Here is an 18,234-nt window from a genome sequence, read left to right on the forward strand (position 1 = left end):
CATACAAAATGCACATCTGTGAAAAATAACTGCAGCCCAGGTCACACTATAATTAACACTCCATGCCCTTTGACATCCACAAAAACTCTGGTCTGCTCACTCCACTGGTTCCCGATCACCGCTCGCATCCAGTTCAAGACTCGTACTCGCCTACCGATGCCTTGACCAGACTGCACCCAGCTACCTCCAGACCCTCATCTCTCCCTACACCCCCACCCGACCTCTCCGCTCCGCCTGCACTAGAAGACTGGCTCTACCTCCTCTACGCTCCCCTGCCTCCAGAGCCTGCTCCTTCTCCACCCTCGCCCCGCAGTGGTGGAACGACCTTCCTATGGATGTCAGGACTGCCCAGTCCCTGACCACCTTCCGGCGCCTCCTCAAGACTCACCTCTTCAGACAGCACCTGTAAAACTCAACTCTTCCCTTCTGGACAATCTAGCACTCTGTCCTTAATGCACTTTAACTTGCACTTACCTGCTCCCTATTTTACTGTATTTAATCCTGCACTTAACCCAATCTGTAGTATTTTGTATTTCACTTGCACTCATATCTAACCCTGATGTAACTATCAACACTGTTATCTGCTCTTGAACTGCCCCGATATCAAATCGTACTGTGTTTTGTATTTGCTTTTATTAGGACTGAAGTCATTGTATTTTGTATCTTGCTCTTAATTGTACTGTAATTATTGATATGTATTTTGTATACAAGTGAAAGTCTCCCTGGGTAAGGGTGTCTGCTAAGAAATAAATAAATAAATACATAAATAATAATGTATACAGTATTTGAGTTTGTTTTTCCATTTGGAGCCAGTGCAAGTACATCTTATCTGAAAGCATCTTGCATTGTAAAACATGTGGCCTCAGGCACTGCTAACCAATGATTAAATTACACTTAATACCATTGAGTTTGCACAAGCAATGTTATCACTGCCCTGCACCTTGAAGACCTTGGTTCTTGGCTGTTTATATCTTCTATTTGGAATATGCAGGTATTAAATGTCAACACTGTAATAGCGACTGCTTTCTAATAGCTTGGATGTGCTGTAGTTTAAACTGACTCTAGAGCGGCAAAGATGCTATCAAACTACGCGACCTTCAGCACAGGTACCAGGATGCTACTGTTTATTGCGCTGTATTTGAAATATTTGCAGATCCTGAATTAATGATAAAAAAAAGCATAAAACAAAAGAGCACGCTAAAAGACAGACGAGTTATAATAACGCTAAGAGATCATGCAAATTGATTTTTAAAGCATTGGTTAGCACCCCTTTAAAATAAGAATATTTCTTAAAATTTGACATCATATATATATATACAGATCGTTATAAAGGGGTTTAATGTCTATATGGCTGATCATTACGTTTGGGCAGATAAAATAAACCCGTGAGGTTAAAACAGATATATCAGTCATTGGTGCTGCCTACACTTATTCGTTGCTTTTCTAATTATGAAAGGATTGGAGACATCTGTATTCATACGAAAATAGAGTACAGGAAAAAAAAAACTTCTGTACGTTCAATAAAGTCTCTCTAATTTAATTGCCACACAAACTAAAGGAAAGTTTTGACAGAATTATAACGCCCGTATTTTGTAAATAAAATACAGCTTGTATGTGCGTTAAATAAGCACACCACACGCCATAGGAAACAACTGCAAACTATTTACCTTTTCTTTTCTTATTGCCTGTTTCTCCATCCTGGTTGTTTCTTGCTGTGATAACCAATTATAAAGAGTTTCAGCCCATGTTACTTTTCCACGGCAAAATAAACAGTTTACTCGCCGCCGTCCTTCTAAAATAATCGTGGAAAACCGTTATCCTGTGAATTCTGTACACTCCTAAGCTTTTCTCTGGGAAAAGTTCGCCATGTTGTGCGAGTTTTTTTTTTTTTCTTTTTTTTTTTTTCCTTTCTTGGCTGTGTTGCTACAGTAGATTCTTTCTCCCTCTGCAGGCAGATGGAAGGGATATTGCCTCAGCAGCGCAGGTTTCAGATGCTAGCCTTAACCAAACAATGAGATCAGGATACTGGAGTTGGGTTACGCGCACTTCCAGAATAACGGAACTACTTTCTCTGGACTCTGTTTAATCTTTACACTGCACTGCTTTTTTCTGCTTAATTGAACAATGGGTGCTATTGTGTTAGTTGAAGCTACAGTGTCCCAAAGTATTTATAAGTTTACACTAGCTTATTCCTTATCCTGTTTACTTCTGTTTGTCTGTTTATAGGGCATAAATCCTGCCTTTAACTTTCACAAAGAATACCGTTGACCAGTTTGGTTTGTTGCCATGTACCCAAGGGTCGTTATAGCTGTAGGAATATATATGAGCTATAACATCATGTGGACCTGATCAGGAAGCTGGTCCTCCTCTGTTCCATTGTCCACAGGTCTTGCCAGCCAATCCTTTGCTGTTGCATGTTCTTCCATGTCATCCATTCTCCCTGCTTAGGCTGGGACACCGCCTTGACACATCTCATCCTCGCTGCCTGCCTTGCACTTCAGTGTACCAGCTTCCTCCTTTCAGCTGGAGCTGCTTTGTGCCTCTCAAGGGAGCAGTCCAAAGCCTCATTTTCCCTGTTGTACTTGCTCCATGATTATTATTATTTATTTCTTAACAGACGCCCTTATCCAGGGTGACTTACAATTGTTACAAAATAACACAGTACAAAGTATCACATTATAAAATATAATATTATAAAATATCACATTTCAGATAAGAGCAGTTATAAAGTACAGTAAAATCAGTAGAAAATAAGATCAAATTCAAATAAGAGCAAAATAAAGAATACAGTAAATTACCTTTAAGAGCGAGTTTCACTAGGAGCATTAACATATGGTAAAAGTATTTGCTTATACGAGTAGTCCATTAAGAGTACGTAGTATGATAAGTGGATGAGAATGATTTCATATAAGAGCAATTACAAAAAACGTGAATACGGATACCTATAAGAGTAAAATCAAGTACCAGATACAGGAAATAATTATAAATATGATATCACTGATACGAAGGGCAGCCTTTGCATCTTTCATGCATCCTTTGCTGCCCCATTTCTCCCAGTTCTCACTACTAAGATCCTCCTGGGACAGTTGAAGGCTGGTGGAAATTGGAGAATGCTAGCAGATGTTGCTACAACTGCCCTTCGAGCTGACATTATCCTGTGGTCAGTCTCAGCACGTCTTGTTTTCCTGGTGGAGCTAACAGTGCCATGGGAGGATTCCAATATGCTGAGCTAGCTGCTGAGGTGGAGAGTCTGGGTTTATCCAGTGGAGGTGGAGAAGTGGGGGTGGAGAGTCTGGGTTTATCCAGTGAAGATGGAGAGTCTGGGTTCATCCAGTAGAGGTGGGTTGTCGGGGATTCATCGCACACTCCATGACCAGGCTTCTCAGAGATATTGGATTCAGTGGACAGGAGAACGAAGGCTCTATCCGAGGAGGCAGAGAAGTAGTAACTGACTGGTTCAGGAGGAAACCTCAAAAGAAAGGTGATGGAGGAAGTTAACATCAGTGAAAAATAATAGATGGGTAAGGTAAGTAAACTGGGCTGGGTTGGGTGGGGGTGGATACGGTGGTGCTGGGACAAGTGTTGTGGGCTAAATCGACAAAACACTGAAGACTGGAGGTGCCCATCTGTCAATCCCTGTGAAGTGCCCCACCTAGCCCATTCCAGACAGGGTGGCCACACTATGGTTTATCCCTGGAGCCAGCATCGCTGCCCCTGTGTGCTGATGCACCAGGGAGGGCGCAAATTAGCTAATTCTTGGAGTCAGCATTACACTCCAGCCATCAACACTGGGATGTCCTCGTTATCTGGCAGAGGAAAACCACTGGAGCCTCATATATGTGCGCAGATGTTTCAACGAAGCTACATCTTAGTTGGTCCCCACCACTACGATCTAATTTTATCTTGGCAAAAGCAGAGTCCAATATGCTGCCACCACCTTTGATCTACCAGGAGGTCTGGTAATTCTGCAATTTAAGTAACCAGTGTCATGACTACCTCGCTCCTTTTCGCTGTCTATAGCCCCTGTGATTAGTGATTGGACTGGTTTTATATAGTTCAGCTGCTTCGTTTCTGCTCCTCTACACTCCCATCCATCTATATACTGGGAGACCCGTCCCAGTCACAAGGTATGAGTCAGCATTCAGACTGACAGAAACCCACACACGTAACATTGCTTGTACCTTGTATTCAGTCAATCACCCCTCTACACCTGCCTCTCAATTACTTCTTAATCAAGAGATTGGAGAAGGAAGCTTATATATAACACAAGAACATAACAGAAGCATTTATATAAATAAATTGCTCCCTGAGCCTAAGGAACAATGCATTGTCAGGTGTCAGGGTAATTTCAGTAATATTTCTGTCTATGCTGCTGTCCCCAATCTGGAATCACGGGTGTGGAGGTGTGGAATAATGATAAGAGGTGCAACTACGAAGCAACAGAATTACAACCAGCAAAAACAAAACCTCTTTTCAGCTAGTTTGTTTTTTGTGTTACAGTTGTTTTATTCGTCTTATTGAACACTCCTTGTGCCGTTACACAACATGCTGTCAAAATACTGACTTGAACGTGACTAGCTAGGCAACACCGACCTAAGGGCTTCGTTTTTAAACACACTGTTTTGATATGTATTTTTTTTTAAATGTTGACGTATTGTCCAATAGAAATGTCTGGTGCCACAGACAGGTGGACGTGTCAGTCCTTGGGACAGACCGTTGCAGCGCAGAGCTGGACAGTGCGCTGTAATTAACTGGAGCTGTGCTGTAAGCTGCTGCTGCCTGTGCTTTTCCCAGACTTGTGCAGCCTGGAGGCGCTGGGCTGGCGAGGAGCTCGCTGGCTGGAGCTGTCACGCCCACTCCTCTCTGCTGGGACCTGGCTGCCACACACAACAGGGCTTGGCTTGTTTCTCACTGGGAAAGAAAACAAAACAAAGCAGGACAGAAAAATAACATTTAGTTTGTACATGTTTTGTGTTTTGTTTCAAATGTTCTTATGTCACGAATGTACATCTGTTCCCCACATAATTTTTTTTTTCTTTCTATTTTTAAGTCCTGGAGCCAGCATCACCTGAAGCATGCTTCTACAATACAAAAAATATCAAGGTATTTCAAACTAGAAGTGAAATAGATTTGTTTTTATAATTAAGTAGCCAAATATATTAGAGTTTAATACATTTAATTTAGATCTAGCACTGACTCTACAGTCACAGACCCATCCCCTTGTTTACTGTGCTAGGGCCTAACTGGAATGCTCTCTATGTATCTGGTAACTAACTCATCTACCCAAAACGCAAAGATGAAAAAGAAGATATGTTATTTTATGTGTACAGAGGGTCTAAAGTTGTATATATCTGGTCTGGAGTCCTGTGCTCCCTCAGTTTGGATCTTGCACATTCAGCTACCCACAATTTCTTCTGAGTTCATAGTCAACACAGTTCTGTGTTAATGATTTTCCCAGAAATTGACAAGTAGTTGAATTTGAAGTGACAAGTCATGACAAGGTAGTAAAACAGAAACTACTGTAATTACTGTAATATGGTCTTAATACAGTACTAGCATACATTTTAAATTAGTGGCTGTTTTGTACTTAGCTGACACTGCAGAATTGCTGGTTTTTATATCTGGCTTCTCTTGAAATTCTGCATAACCATTTCCAGTGTATTTTGTGAAAATATTCTATGATCCCCTATGGAACAAGGTACCAACCACCCACTCAAAGCAGTCCGGGTTGTAAGGCATTTTTTACCTTTATCAGCTTAAACATTGCATTTAAATATAGTTCCCATAAATGACAAATGGGCATTATGGTGCGTCTGCCCGTCACTCAAAGTTAATAAAACACAGTAAAATCACCCACAAACCGCATGCCAAATTACTACAGAAACAATCAACCACATGATGCCCAAATTCAGTACAATACTCTTCAATATGAGACTGATTCTCAAACTACCTGTACATTACTTGACAACACTAGTAACGGAATTTAACAGAAACAGCTCTTAACCCTAACCAATAGCCTTAGGACAGTGGTTATGAGACAATTCTTTACAAAAAGCAGTGAGGGGATGAAGAGGGTTACTTGGCCATGTAGTAGCTTATACTAAATCAACAGGATCATTTAAAACCCAACTTGACAAAGTTTTGAGATCAGCTACTCGGAACTGGACAAGCACTGAGGAGCCAAATGGGCTCCGTTCTTTTGTAAATTCTCATGTTCTTAATTCAAAGCGTACACAGTAAATACAGGGGGCATACATACTTCCAATACGAATATTTAGCTATGTCATCATAATGTGCGCATAACATTTTCACACAGAATAGTCACTGAACTCTGTTGTGTGGCTTTGCCAGTTGAGTTTGTGGCTGTTTGACCCAAATCAGTAATAATTATCTGTTATAGTGGGCATGTACTATGTGTCGATAAGTATCCCACGTTCCCTTATCAAATCCAGCATTTACACAAAAATCCATTGCATAAAGCATTGAGGAACAACAATGACATCCTGTTATAGTCTAAACAATCTGTATCATCAGAGGTTGTGCATGCAGTCTGCAAATTCAATATTGTGTCACTCCACATCAAATGGACCAATGGTCCCCACCTCACCATCTCAGATTCTCTTCATATCGCATATGGAAGTCCTGTACCTGGAAATGTTAGCTCCCAAAATATTAGCTCTCCACTCTTATTAGTTTTCAAGTTGGCCCCATGTTTCCAAGATCAGATCTTTCAAAGTATTCCAGATATCTTCTCTTTTTAGAAACTCCGCCTACACAATGCAGTGAGATCAGCGTGTGGATTCTGCTCAAAACCTTTACCCGAGTACGTCCAGAAAAAATGTCATCACAATTGAATATGCGCATCTCTATATACTGTATATGCAAAAACTTACTGAGACGTAGAGACAGACAGACAAACCGCTAGATTATGATAAACTCTTTAAGACATAAGGACCTGCGTAGCAAATTTTGTCAGAAATTGACAAAGGAATCTCTAGATAAATGAAAAAAGTAACATGCACACAGGCAGTGTCAGGTTTACTAGATTATGCAAAACTATCTAAAAAATAAATAAATACAGAAAGACAGTTAACAAGATTATGATACCTTCAATAACTTGTACTAACGAAGGTACTTGACAAGTTTAATCAAAATCAGACAAACTATCATCATTTACATGAATGTATTTGAAAATATCTACAGTAATTTTCCAGCAAGAAGTCAGTCAGGTACTAAAATAGCAGTTTATCTTTTGAGGAAATGATGCACCTCATGTCATTTAATCCATGTATTAGTTGGCTTTATTTCAATACAATATTATTCATATCCACCTCTAAACCTGTTAGCTTTGTTAACTCTTCATTGTTTCAATGAAAGGTTTACAGTAAATGCATTGAAGGTAAAACATTAAAAAAGTGCAATTGCGCCAAGAAAATCAGGTAGAAAAAACACAAATCACAGTAATTAGAACATTCTGATTACTGACAGACACAATACATAACTGCACACACAGTGAATCGGAAGCTTTGCACAAGTCCAATACTTTGAAATCCTGGTACTAATACTGAAACACATTTTACAAACAGATCTATGTATTATAAATACAGTCCAGTATCACACATAACAAAATAGAATGAATGGGATCTCACGTTCACTACTATAGGAGCTGGGATTCCAAATTATTTGTCAGCCCCCTGTTTAATTTTTAATTCTTACTGAAAGGGTTCAGAATGTATTGATTGGGAGGTATTGGACTTGCTTGAGGAAACATGAAAACCAACAAAAAGCAGCAAGATATGTGTCTATCAGAACTTAACACTGCACCAAAGATAGACGTGAAACTAGAAGACACACGAAACAGGGCGAGTACTCTGTAAGCACAGAAAGATTAATCTCCTCAGCTATTACACATAGTTAATAAGGAAACAACAGGCGTTTATTAGTTTATCACTGATGTATGCAGAGCATCCTGGGGTTGAAAAGTTTGTGTTACCAACTACAGAGGTCAACAAAGCCTGCATAGCAATTGCCTACAACAATGCTCTCCAGGATTCTTTTTTTTGTAATTATATGCATGTTAAATTAAAAGTGGTGTGCTGACTGCATATCTGTGAGGAAGAAATAACCAGCAGTTAAAAATGATTTGTATTAGAAAGAATCGTCGCTACTTTTTCAGCAATGGCTGCAAAAGGCCATTTTTAAATGTCCCGATTTAAAAACAATGCTGGATATTTCAACCAAATAATAATAAGCAAGACATGGTTTGACAAAAGCATGATTATGAATGTTTGCAATTATGTTTGACATTCATACAGTATATGAGGTATTTTGCACACTCAATGGATTCCAAGGAGACTGCGATATTAAGAGCAACAATCAACTCTCTCAGCCCATCCCTGACAGCCAGATCACACCAGGAACCAGAAACTACCAATTCTGACAACTCCTTCCACCTAAAATCCAGGAAAGCCTGTTCTTGACCACTTTATCAGTGTGTCCTCAACACAAGCAAATAGGGTGGGCTGCATTTAGATTTTTATGGGAAATTGTAATCTTGCTGAAGTTAATAATCAAGTAATGCGGAGGTGTGTAGATCTGAGAACCATTGAATATATTAAAAAATGAATACAAAACAGAACATTATTTAAGCAATAAGCCACAAGTGTGAATTGTTGTGCGTAACTAGACGATCTTCAGAGGTGAGGCGTACACAGACCCATACCTGTACACTGCTGTCTATTGTTACTTAATGTGTCAATACAGTTCAGTTTTAAGAATAGGATAAGGCAAAAACAAGTTCAGAACTGTGCACTGTTGGGAAATGCCTCTGTTGATAGAAAGCCAAACACAGAGCTCTGTTTCCCAATTACAGTTTATAAGACAACATCATTTGTTCTATTCCTTTTGTAAGCGATTAGTATTGGAGAAACTGATTAAAATACAGCTGTAATTTGAGTGAAGGGTGACAGAGCTGTATTTGTGTGGTTGGGCAGCTCTGTCTCAGCATGCTCCTCTCTATAAACCTGCTTGCCTCCCTTGTCATTGCAATATTTTATTAGAAGAGGTTAAAGCTAATGGAAACAAAGTTATACATTCTATAACCCTCTTGTGCATTGGCTGAAAACATCTGTAGGCTATACAAATACAAAATACCATGAAATGAAAAAACAAAACAATAAAATTAATGTAAAAAGAAAATGGAGGAAAAAAACAGAAATGTGACTTTTTTTGAACAAAAAAACCCATCCCCTGTGGCATAATCAAAGGGTAATGGCATATCAGATCGAATGGTTTGTAAACATGAAGTAAAACGGAAGTGAAAAAGTTCTGCATCACTGATACAGTATGTCCAGATGTTATATCAATGAAACAATATGGCAGTGAAATGATCTACTGTACACCACATGTAATGGAACGTTATGAAGACTCCCTACAATTACACTGTAGATATCAAATCTGTTTTCCAAACCGTTTATAATGGTAATGTTTTTGGCTAGATTGTAATTACTGTTAACACTTAGTTTATATGCTTTACATCCATGTTTTTGTGTACTATTTTCAATCTTTTTAGAAACTGAAACGCATACTTAGATTGTCAAACAACTAAGACAGCCACAGGGTTGAACCCACAATTATCCTGCTCCTGATGCTAATAGAAAGTAATCTAGCTGTTTTGTCAAAAGTGTTAAAATCAGTTTTCCCATGCCTCTTACTGATTTCCTAAATGTATTGGCTACTTTGCTAATGTAGCCTGGAGGCAAGTGTCTGGTTCCTAGTGCAATACCGGTCTGTACCAACCCCAGTAGATAAACTAATAAACGGAACCTGCAAAGGGTGCGAACAGGCAGCAAGAAAACTGGAAGGAACCAGGGGGACCTTGAGAGAGAGGCGAGCAAGCATCAGCAGGACCGCAGACCACCATCTTAGTGGTTAGTCTTGGAGGCCGAAGGGAAGAGGAAAAGGAGAGTGGTGCCGGGATTTTACTGTTCTTGGCAGAGACAAATGATTCTTCTACTTCAGGAAAGAAAAGAAACACAAAAAAACACATTAACAAAGAAAAGATAGCTACTGATGAACTGCATTGTTAAATCTACTAAACGGAGACTGCTTTAAATCTAATGCTTTCACTAAGACTAACACTTCCACATAAATTGTAACTTTCTTTAGCAAAGCAGACAGAATTAAAAGAACTGCAAGATCTTATCCAGTTTTATAGTATTTATTTTGAAACAGATACTTTACAGAAAAGACTGTAAATGCGCTGTGCTTAAAAGCAACATAATATAAAACATATAGTATTTTTTTAATGCTGCATATTTTGCAAGTTCACAGAAAATATTGCTCTTTTTTAGTTTGGGCAGTGTTGGAACCAGTTAGAACAATCCACCGTCTGTTTCTGCTTTGTGAGGAAATTATTATTTTGTATAGAAACCCCTAACTTGGCCATTCCCAAGTCCAAACAAACTTCTCATGGATCATCGATCAGTTCAAGGTGTAACTAACAGACATTAAAATGACATTATCTTTAATTGTATTTTTTTTTTTTTTTTTATATTTCCTACAAAATTCGATATAAAATTGTTCTGTATCATTCCCTATAGTAGTTTGTGCTCAGATCATTATTTACCATGCTTACTAACTATTCCAGATGGAATGAAAAACAACGTGTGCAACTGTCATTTCTCTTTCCTTAGAAACTGTAACTTTCCATAACCAGAGGGCAGAAATTACAGTTGTACTCAACACAAAAACATAGGGGTCAAATACCAAATGGGTTGTACTGAACTTGAGAACAGCTCTCCACGAAAAATACCAAGGTGTCGTGGGAAGCAATGCTTGGTAAATATAGTCAAAAGTGTATAAAATGTTAATGTCAAATACTGGAGTGCCACCTTGTGAGTTGTGAAGGGCTTCGCCACACAAATGAGTGCCTGTGTTATGTCAGGGTTTGTGTTTCCTGAGCCCTGGTGAAGGAATATTAAGCAGCCAAGTAACTTATCAAGTTTTAATTTTTAAAACCAGCTCACTTCAGAAATTCAGCGTGGTTTAAAAGGAAATGATTTAGTAAGTCTGGTAAATAACAATCCAAGCTGAGACATCAATAGAGAATGATAGAAACACACATATAAAAGAATACCTACTCCAAAAGCTGGACTAAAGTATAGTATAATGCATAATGCATTTCTGCATCAAAACTCCACACAAAGTGGCAGATCTCAACAAGACTGTTCAAAATAAAAAAAAAAGCACGAGGTGCAGGTAAAGAGGCTGTGTCTGGCCCTGAAATAAGTGTTGGTACACAATGTGATCTCGGCACAAGTAACTATGCTGCCTGTGTCCATTTTCACTGTGTACGCAGTCTTGCAGAAAGTTCTGTAACTGCTGCATACAGGTTTTTTATGTTGTTTTTTTGGATTGCTGCAAGTCCCCTGCAGCAAAATCTCACTGCGTCATAGGCGAGGCAATGCTAGACAACATACAGGTCAGACAATGGCACATAGCTGCATAGCGCAAAAGGGCTGAAGAACAGCGGACAAAAGAAGAGTATAGCTCATAGATTTGTATAAGGAGCATGAGGTATGGTACAGTGTGATGATGAGTCAAGGGGAAACCGCTTCAAGAGACAAGCAGACTCAGGCTATCGTGGTTTAGAAACATGAAGTTCATATGCTAACTAATTATTACTGCAGTAATGCTTCTACAGGACAGAAGTTTGATCATTAACAGTTTCTGAAATATGGTGGAGGGTAAAACACATTAAACAAATAAACAAATGTTTGGATAGTTCACCTATTTTCTGGAAGGATTCAATTATGTTGGTTACAAAATGATCATCAAACAGCTTGTCCATAAGAGACCTTCAATTATAGGACCTAGCTGTTTGGTTCTAGTTTTGTAAAATTAACGTATATTTCTTGTTTAAAAAAACAGTTAATTAAAAACTGGAGGAAAGGTTTGGACATGCCCAAAATCTCAAAGTGTGTTGCCTCAGCAGAACCCTAGTCACATGACTAGAGAATCAATGAAACATCAAGTAGCGAATCATAGAATACAGAGTACATACCCAATATTGCAATATGAAACCAAAGTCCCATGACCACAATATGGCAGCCATATGAGGTCACATGTCAAAGTGAAGGGTACCATTATATTCCTGAGTAGCTTCCATAATAGTAAAAAAAGTCAACTCAAACAATTTAGGAGATATGACCAACAGAAGGAGCAGCTGTGGATTTATAGAAATATCAAATTAATGTTCGTTCCTAAAGGGAGAGGGTATTTTGAGGAGAGAGCTGTGGCTGGTCTTAACTACCTTGTTTACACATTAGCGTCTGTGGCGGAGTGTCCCGCCCCTATATATATATATTTATTATTATTTGTATTTTTGTTTACGGCGCAGATCAAAGCGCTGCGTATTTGTTATTGTTTTTATAATTTAAAAACCCTGTGAGGATGCGTGACTGATCAGCTAGTGATTCATTTAGCTAGCTGACAGTTACGCATCCTTATTAAACTCGTGCAGACGGAGACCATCTCTCGAGTTAATTCATTGATTAATTGTTGCTAATCGGGAGATGGTCACTGTACATAAACCTGCAGCTCTCTACCCTCAGCGGAGAGTGTATTAGGCGTGAGAGCAGGGAGAGCGAGGAGAGAGAAAACAAAACTTCCAAATAACTGCTAAGCGTGCTGGTTTACACCAGCAAGATATTTATTTGTTTGGCCAACGCGCCTTTTTGTTTGTTGTGTTTTGTGTTGTTTGTTTAAACCTTTTGTTCTGGTTTATCGTTTAATAAATACGCTGAGCGTCGTAGCGTTCAGCTTCACCATCGCCATCCATTTTTTTGTTTCTGTTACTTCCTGGTCCGTGACGTCACCATACACACGTCACTGCAACAACAGCTCGGTCACAGCACCCTATTCATATAATGAATAGGGTGCTGTGACCGATGAATAAGCATAATGCTTTATTTCCAATGCACTCCAAGAAGTACTGGTGTGATAAAAAAAGGACCACTGCGTGCGTGCGTGTGTGTGGGTGTGTGTGTATATATATATATATATATATATATATATATATATATATATATATATATATATATATATGCACAGTAAAGATTATTTTTTAATTCAGAACAGAAGCAAGAGCTCTTTAGCACAAAACAATTGTGCTGGGACAAACATGGAATTTTTATGTTGGATATCCACTCAGGATTCACACAAGCATTCTCTTGTTCATTTGAAAAACATTATCAAATCCATTGGCAGAATTGTATTTATTTATTTATCTATTTAATCAGAAACAGACCCTGATTGACTCATTTGCCAAATCTGAAGAGGCGACTTTAGGTTGCGATCACAAGGCAAAACGCCTATTTCTGGCAGACACAGACATGTTTTTCAGCTGCTGAATACGTGTCAAGAAATGTGGGACAAATATAGATATTTGTCCCAGCCCTACAAAAAAACAGGGACCAAGATTATCATTATCAAGTGCATTGTGGTTAACAGAGTCTAAACGTGTATTGTATTACACATCTAGTGATATGAAAGAGTTGCTTTAGAACCACCAAGTCAGACTACACAGTGATGGCCTGATGTAGTTACAAAAGGAGCAATGCAGCCTGTCACTCATGTAAAACTGATTGATAATCACCTGATAGAATCTGACAATGTACTAATATCAAGAATTAAAAAGAAACACTTGCTGTGTTACAACCAGTTTATTGTGAAACATTAAAAGGAAAAGTTGATGGTAGCATATTTACTCAATTCAGAGTAAACCACGAGTTTCTGTTTTTTTTCTGGTTTCGTGCGCTCCGACAGGTTTATGACGTAGAGGCCCTAACCCCTTTTCCGCTTGAATCCTCTCAGCCTCTAAAGGTACGTAGCGTCGCACAGGCGAGTGTTGCTTTTCTGTTGTTTAAGCTACTCCCAATTGTATGTGGGAGTATACTACTCCAATCACTTGTATATCAGCCTAACTGACAGTTAAAGATCAGCAAAAATAATTCTATCAGAAATTCTAGGCTACATGTTTTCTGTTGATTTGTCCACTCAAAATCCTGTATGCCTTTATAACTGCACCTGTGTTATTTCTTCACATCATCGGGGCTATGGTATTTGTAGATCGCGTTATATTGTGGAGAATGGGTTCAACACCAAAAGGTCTTCCTGTATTATTATTAGTAGTAGTAGTAGTAGTATTGATAAGTAACAGCACTACAATTAAAACACGTTGACCATTTAAAACTGCACTGATCCCTCACACCTGATATTAATATTTGCTAACTAAATATATTCTATTGAGAAAGATACTTATTTATTTGCCAATCTGTATTTTTTATATTACATTAAAATCACCTGTTCTAAGAGATCTGGACTGCCCAGCATTTAAAACTAAAAAGCTTGCATTATAAATGCAATTTAAATTACTGTTTAGATTTAGATTACATGTCAGTAGCACTCCTCAAAAACCACTAGGTGGAACAAGTAAGTTGCAACAGTAATAGAAACTCAAAGATGATGTATGCCTAGTTATTTTTTGCAAGACACAGCTCTGGTCGTTAGGTTTTATTTCCATATACATTAAAACAACCATTAATAATTACAATGGATAACACAAAAAAAAATGATGGAAGTGAGTTTAAAGTAGATGCTGTAATGTGCAAACCTACTATTTCCTCATGACTTATTGTATTTGCTCATTAATCAATATGCCACAGACACCAGACAGCTGTGATGCAAAAATAAAGACGCATTTCACAACTCTTTCAGGGCTGATAGTTTGGTTTCTTTTGAATATTTCCAGATCATTAAGCGTTTAACTTGTAAAACTGTCAAAAAAATTTACAAAAGTTTTCTTAGATTTCGAAAATATTAAAAACAGAGGAGGAGGGAAAACCGAGTTCTGTAGCATTTAACTGTGCTCTTTGGCTGGTTTTGTGCCACTTCATTTATGTCTGGCAGAGAAGTAGAGCAGTTCAGAATAGGGTGCCAGTTAGTACTTCCCACACACTTGCAGAACAAAATCTATTTAGTGGTATATTAAATCAATTTAAGACCTGATGAAATGAGTGAGATCTGATTTACATGCAGTGTACAGCACGTGTGGATGAAGTTGTGGCCTCCGCTGGTTAGTTCGTAAAGGCGAGAGCTCAGCAGGTTAGTTTCAACGAAGTGCCAGTTTGATCACTGAGGTGGTCATGATCATTCTAAATGAGTTTCTTAGGGTGTGAGAATGAATTTATTCGCTTTCAAACGAAGGCTGTTTAACACACAGAGAAACAGGCCACCAGCTAACACCTCCATGGTATGTGACAACCGAATCTTGTGCCAGGAACAGCAAGCAAAGCCTGTCATGGACAAATATACAGAAGGCAAGAGAGACCAGGGAGCAGACAGGAATACCCACTTTGCGCTGGGATTTCACACGGAAACCCGTGGTTTGTTTTGAATTGAGTGATGCTTGTATATTAGCATGAACCTCTCCTTCAATAAAAAGGACGGAGTTGCTTGATCTAACCTCTTGATCTAAGTAACGCTTGATCTAACCTCTGGGCTCCGGCGTGGCGCTCTGTAACCCAGTGGAGGAACTCTCTCCTGCGGAGGTGTCAGCGATTCTCTGTCCAGCACTCATTGCTTTGAGCATCTGGAACACTGCCAGGGGGGGCACATTCATCTTTAACAGATCCACAATAATCCTGTTCGAAGAACAGTACGAGGAATGAAACGCACAATATAAAAAAATCTTACAGCACACTGTTAAATAATCTACTCGTTACTTCTACTAAAAAACAGCAGGTCAGCTGAATTATCGGCAATGTTACAAAAAGAAAATGGAAATACGTTGAGCAGCATTTACAGACAATCATATACTTGTACAATAATAACCCTTTGCAAAACAGTTCAAGAATTATAAAGGTGCAGAATTCAGGTCATTGTCCAACAGTAAAAGCCTGCTAGTTTAAACAAAAACCCCAACCCTTGAAGGCTTTGGTTAACCAGCTAAGAATGTCCATTTAGGCCATTAATGCTGAAGGTAATTGTAGCTAAAAAAAAATAATTCCATAAATCTTGTGACACTTGACTTGCACATCACTAATTAAAGTGTGTTTTGAGGTTTCGTATGTTTAGTGATCTTATAAAACGTCAGCCTATAGCCCTTCTACTGCATCACTCACTTGAAGACCTCCTGATCCACAGCAATGCCTGCAGCCTGTGTGAGCTCAAACAGGTCTGTCTCCTCTGCATTCAGAACTTTCTTTTTCTTCATGGCATATTTCTGGACATTGCCGCTGACTGTGGCGACCAGTGGCTGGGACTCCAGACCTGAGCCCAGTGCTGTTGGCTGCTGTGGAAGAGCCATTGGGATCTGAAAAAACAAAGCTTTGTTATTAATTGATTTATTCATCATGGGGGACTTCGACTTTCCAAGCATCAACCGGGACAACCCCACCGACTGTGCAGTCAGAGCTTGCAAAGGTGGAATGACAATTGACCAATCAGAAATGTCCCTACTAGTGAAAGAGCTTGTCAGATGACCTCAGGGTACATACAATATGGGATAGTTGAATTATTAGAAACAAGTGACCACAATAGCAAAACAGTAACATCATGAATTCTGGTCTACAGCTGTACAGAAGCCAACTTTGAAAGAGTTAGACAAAATGTGGTGAATTCGAGACATAATGGCATAAACTGTAAAGTTTCTTTACAGAGAAACAGAAAACTCATGGAAAGAAATGTATCTGAATCGTCTCCCTTTATTGCTTAGTACAGTGTATGGAATACGCCAGGCAGTAACTGTCTCTGCCTTCCAAACTGGTCTCAGCTGTGGACGGTTTATTGAAAATGTTACATTTGTTTAATTGGAAAAGTCATCAATGTCAGACTAATGGTCAGTGCAATACTTAATGATGTTTAAACATAGGATTACAAAAAATGGGGCCATCTATTAGTTATAAATTCAGGTCACTGGTATGACCCGAATGATAAACGAGTACATAGTTAAATACTTACAATTGTAATTATTGTTTACTTTTGAGTGATACAAAGTAATGTTGCTATTAAATACTGCATAACAAAATATATGTTTGCAAAGCTTTCAATTCATTTCAGTGCTGATGTGTGTGGAATGCTAAATGTTCACCGTCTTCAAATGTTTTCACATTTCATTCATATTGGCAAAAAATAACCCTACATCGGTAGCCTATAGTATTCCTAGACGCGTTTGCATATTTTTAGTTATACTTACAGTGGCATTCAGCAGCACTCTTACAACACAGCACAATATCAACATTTAACTGTAGCCTTTATCCTTTATATATACCAAGTCGTGTCTCATAACCGGTAGGTAATTACTGTATATCAGCCTGTTCATATGTCATACATTAATTTGTATTCACTGTACCTGTATATCTGCAGTGTGGAGTGATTTAGCATACAAAAAACTCCTTCCTCCCTGGAAACCGCCCCGGATTGAAACCAAACATTCACTTCCGCTGATGCAGTCTCCCTGCCATTCGAGGCCAATAGAATCACGAAACACAAACTCTTGAACATCTGTCAAATTCGGACTGTAGTATTTATTTATTGGGAAATGAGCGTCCACACTTGTTATATGCAAACGATAAAGAATAACATTGTGTCTTGAAATTTGTCACGTTCGTTTCACAGAGTCAATCTGCGCAGTCAGGCAGCCGAGTTTTCAAAAGTAGCTGCGCTACGAGGAATTATGTATTTGCTGATCATAATAAATATAACTAGTAATCCAAATACTGTGGAGTAATAGTGCATAATGCATTTGATAAACTTTTTTTCAAATTATTTAATCTGTGGTCTAATTTGTATTAAATATATGCAATGTGGTTTTGTAAGAACAACGCTTGCGGCTGGTTTCATAGACCCTGATAAGTACTAATCTTGCATTCCTTTATCTAAAACAACATTACTTTAGGCAGTCCAATATTAATTTGTAATCTAGTTCCATGAAAACAGCCGTAATGTGTACTGTTGCAGGAGTCGGGCAGTCTGCAGCTGGAAACAGTCAGCGCAGTTAGCGCGGTAATATGAACTAGAACGCAACCCTATTGTTATGTCTTCCACATACCATTAGAGGTCGGTATACACCACGAAATGCTTAGCAAATCACAGCCAACACTGTATTCCAGCCTAAAAAGGCCCCACAATGCTGAGAAAGTGGGTTTAATGCATGTCATTAAACACACATAC

At 38.7% G+C, this 18,234-nt stretch overlaps 2 protein-coding genes across 6 annotated transcripts in view; both read right to left on the reverse strand.

Annotated features, from left to right (window-relative positions):
• The window catches only part of LOC117428232 (tetratricopeptide repeat protein 28), a 445,426-nt gene extending 443,327 nt beyond the window's left edge, over window positions 1-2,099 (reverse strand). For both annotated transcript variants that reach the window (XM_058994785.1, XM_058994784.1), the window contains exon 1: window positions 1,668-2,099. In XM_058994785.1, the coding sequence (XP_058850768.1) occupies window positions 1,668-1,697 (30 nt within the window). In that variant the 5' untranslated portion in view covers window positions 1,698-2,099. The remainder of the gene's footprint in view (window positions 1-1,667) is intronic.
• Window positions 2,100-2,699: 600 nt separating this feature from the next.
• Window positions 2,700-17,573, reverse strand: LOC117426121 (mitotic-spindle organizing protein 2). Of its 4 annotated transcripts, none has more exons than XM_034925483.2 (5): window positions 17,258-17,407; window positions 16,185-16,375; window positions 15,556-15,704; window positions 9,826-10,011; window positions 2,700-4,911 (listed from the first exon to the last, which is right to left on the reverse strand). In XM_034925483.2, exons 1-5 carry the CDS (start codon window positions 17,300-17,302, stop codon window positions 4,748-4,750), a joined length of 735 nt encoding a protein of 244 aa, XP_034781374.2. In that variant the 5' UTR covers window positions 17,303-17,407; the 3' UTR covers window positions 2,700-4,747. The 4 variants fall into 4 exon arrangements, with proteins under 4 accessions (XP_034781374.2, XP_034781373.2, XP_033899330.2 ...); XM_034925482.2 differs by having other exon boundaries at window positions 9,826-10,014; XM_034043439.3 differs by lacking the exon at window positions 17,258-17,407 and adding an exon at window positions 17,414-17,573 and having other exon boundaries at window positions 2,701-4,911; window positions 9,826-10,014.
• Between the last annotated feature and the right edge of the window lie 661 nt (window positions 17,574-18,234).

Source organism: Acipenser ruthenus, chromosome 21 (genome assembly GCF_902713425.1).
Source record: "Acipenser ruthenus chromosome 21, fAciRut3.2 maternal haplotype, whole genome shotgun sequence".
NCBI lineage: Eukaryota > Metazoa > Chordata > Actinopteri > Acipenseriformes > Acipenseridae > Acipenser > Acipenser ruthenus.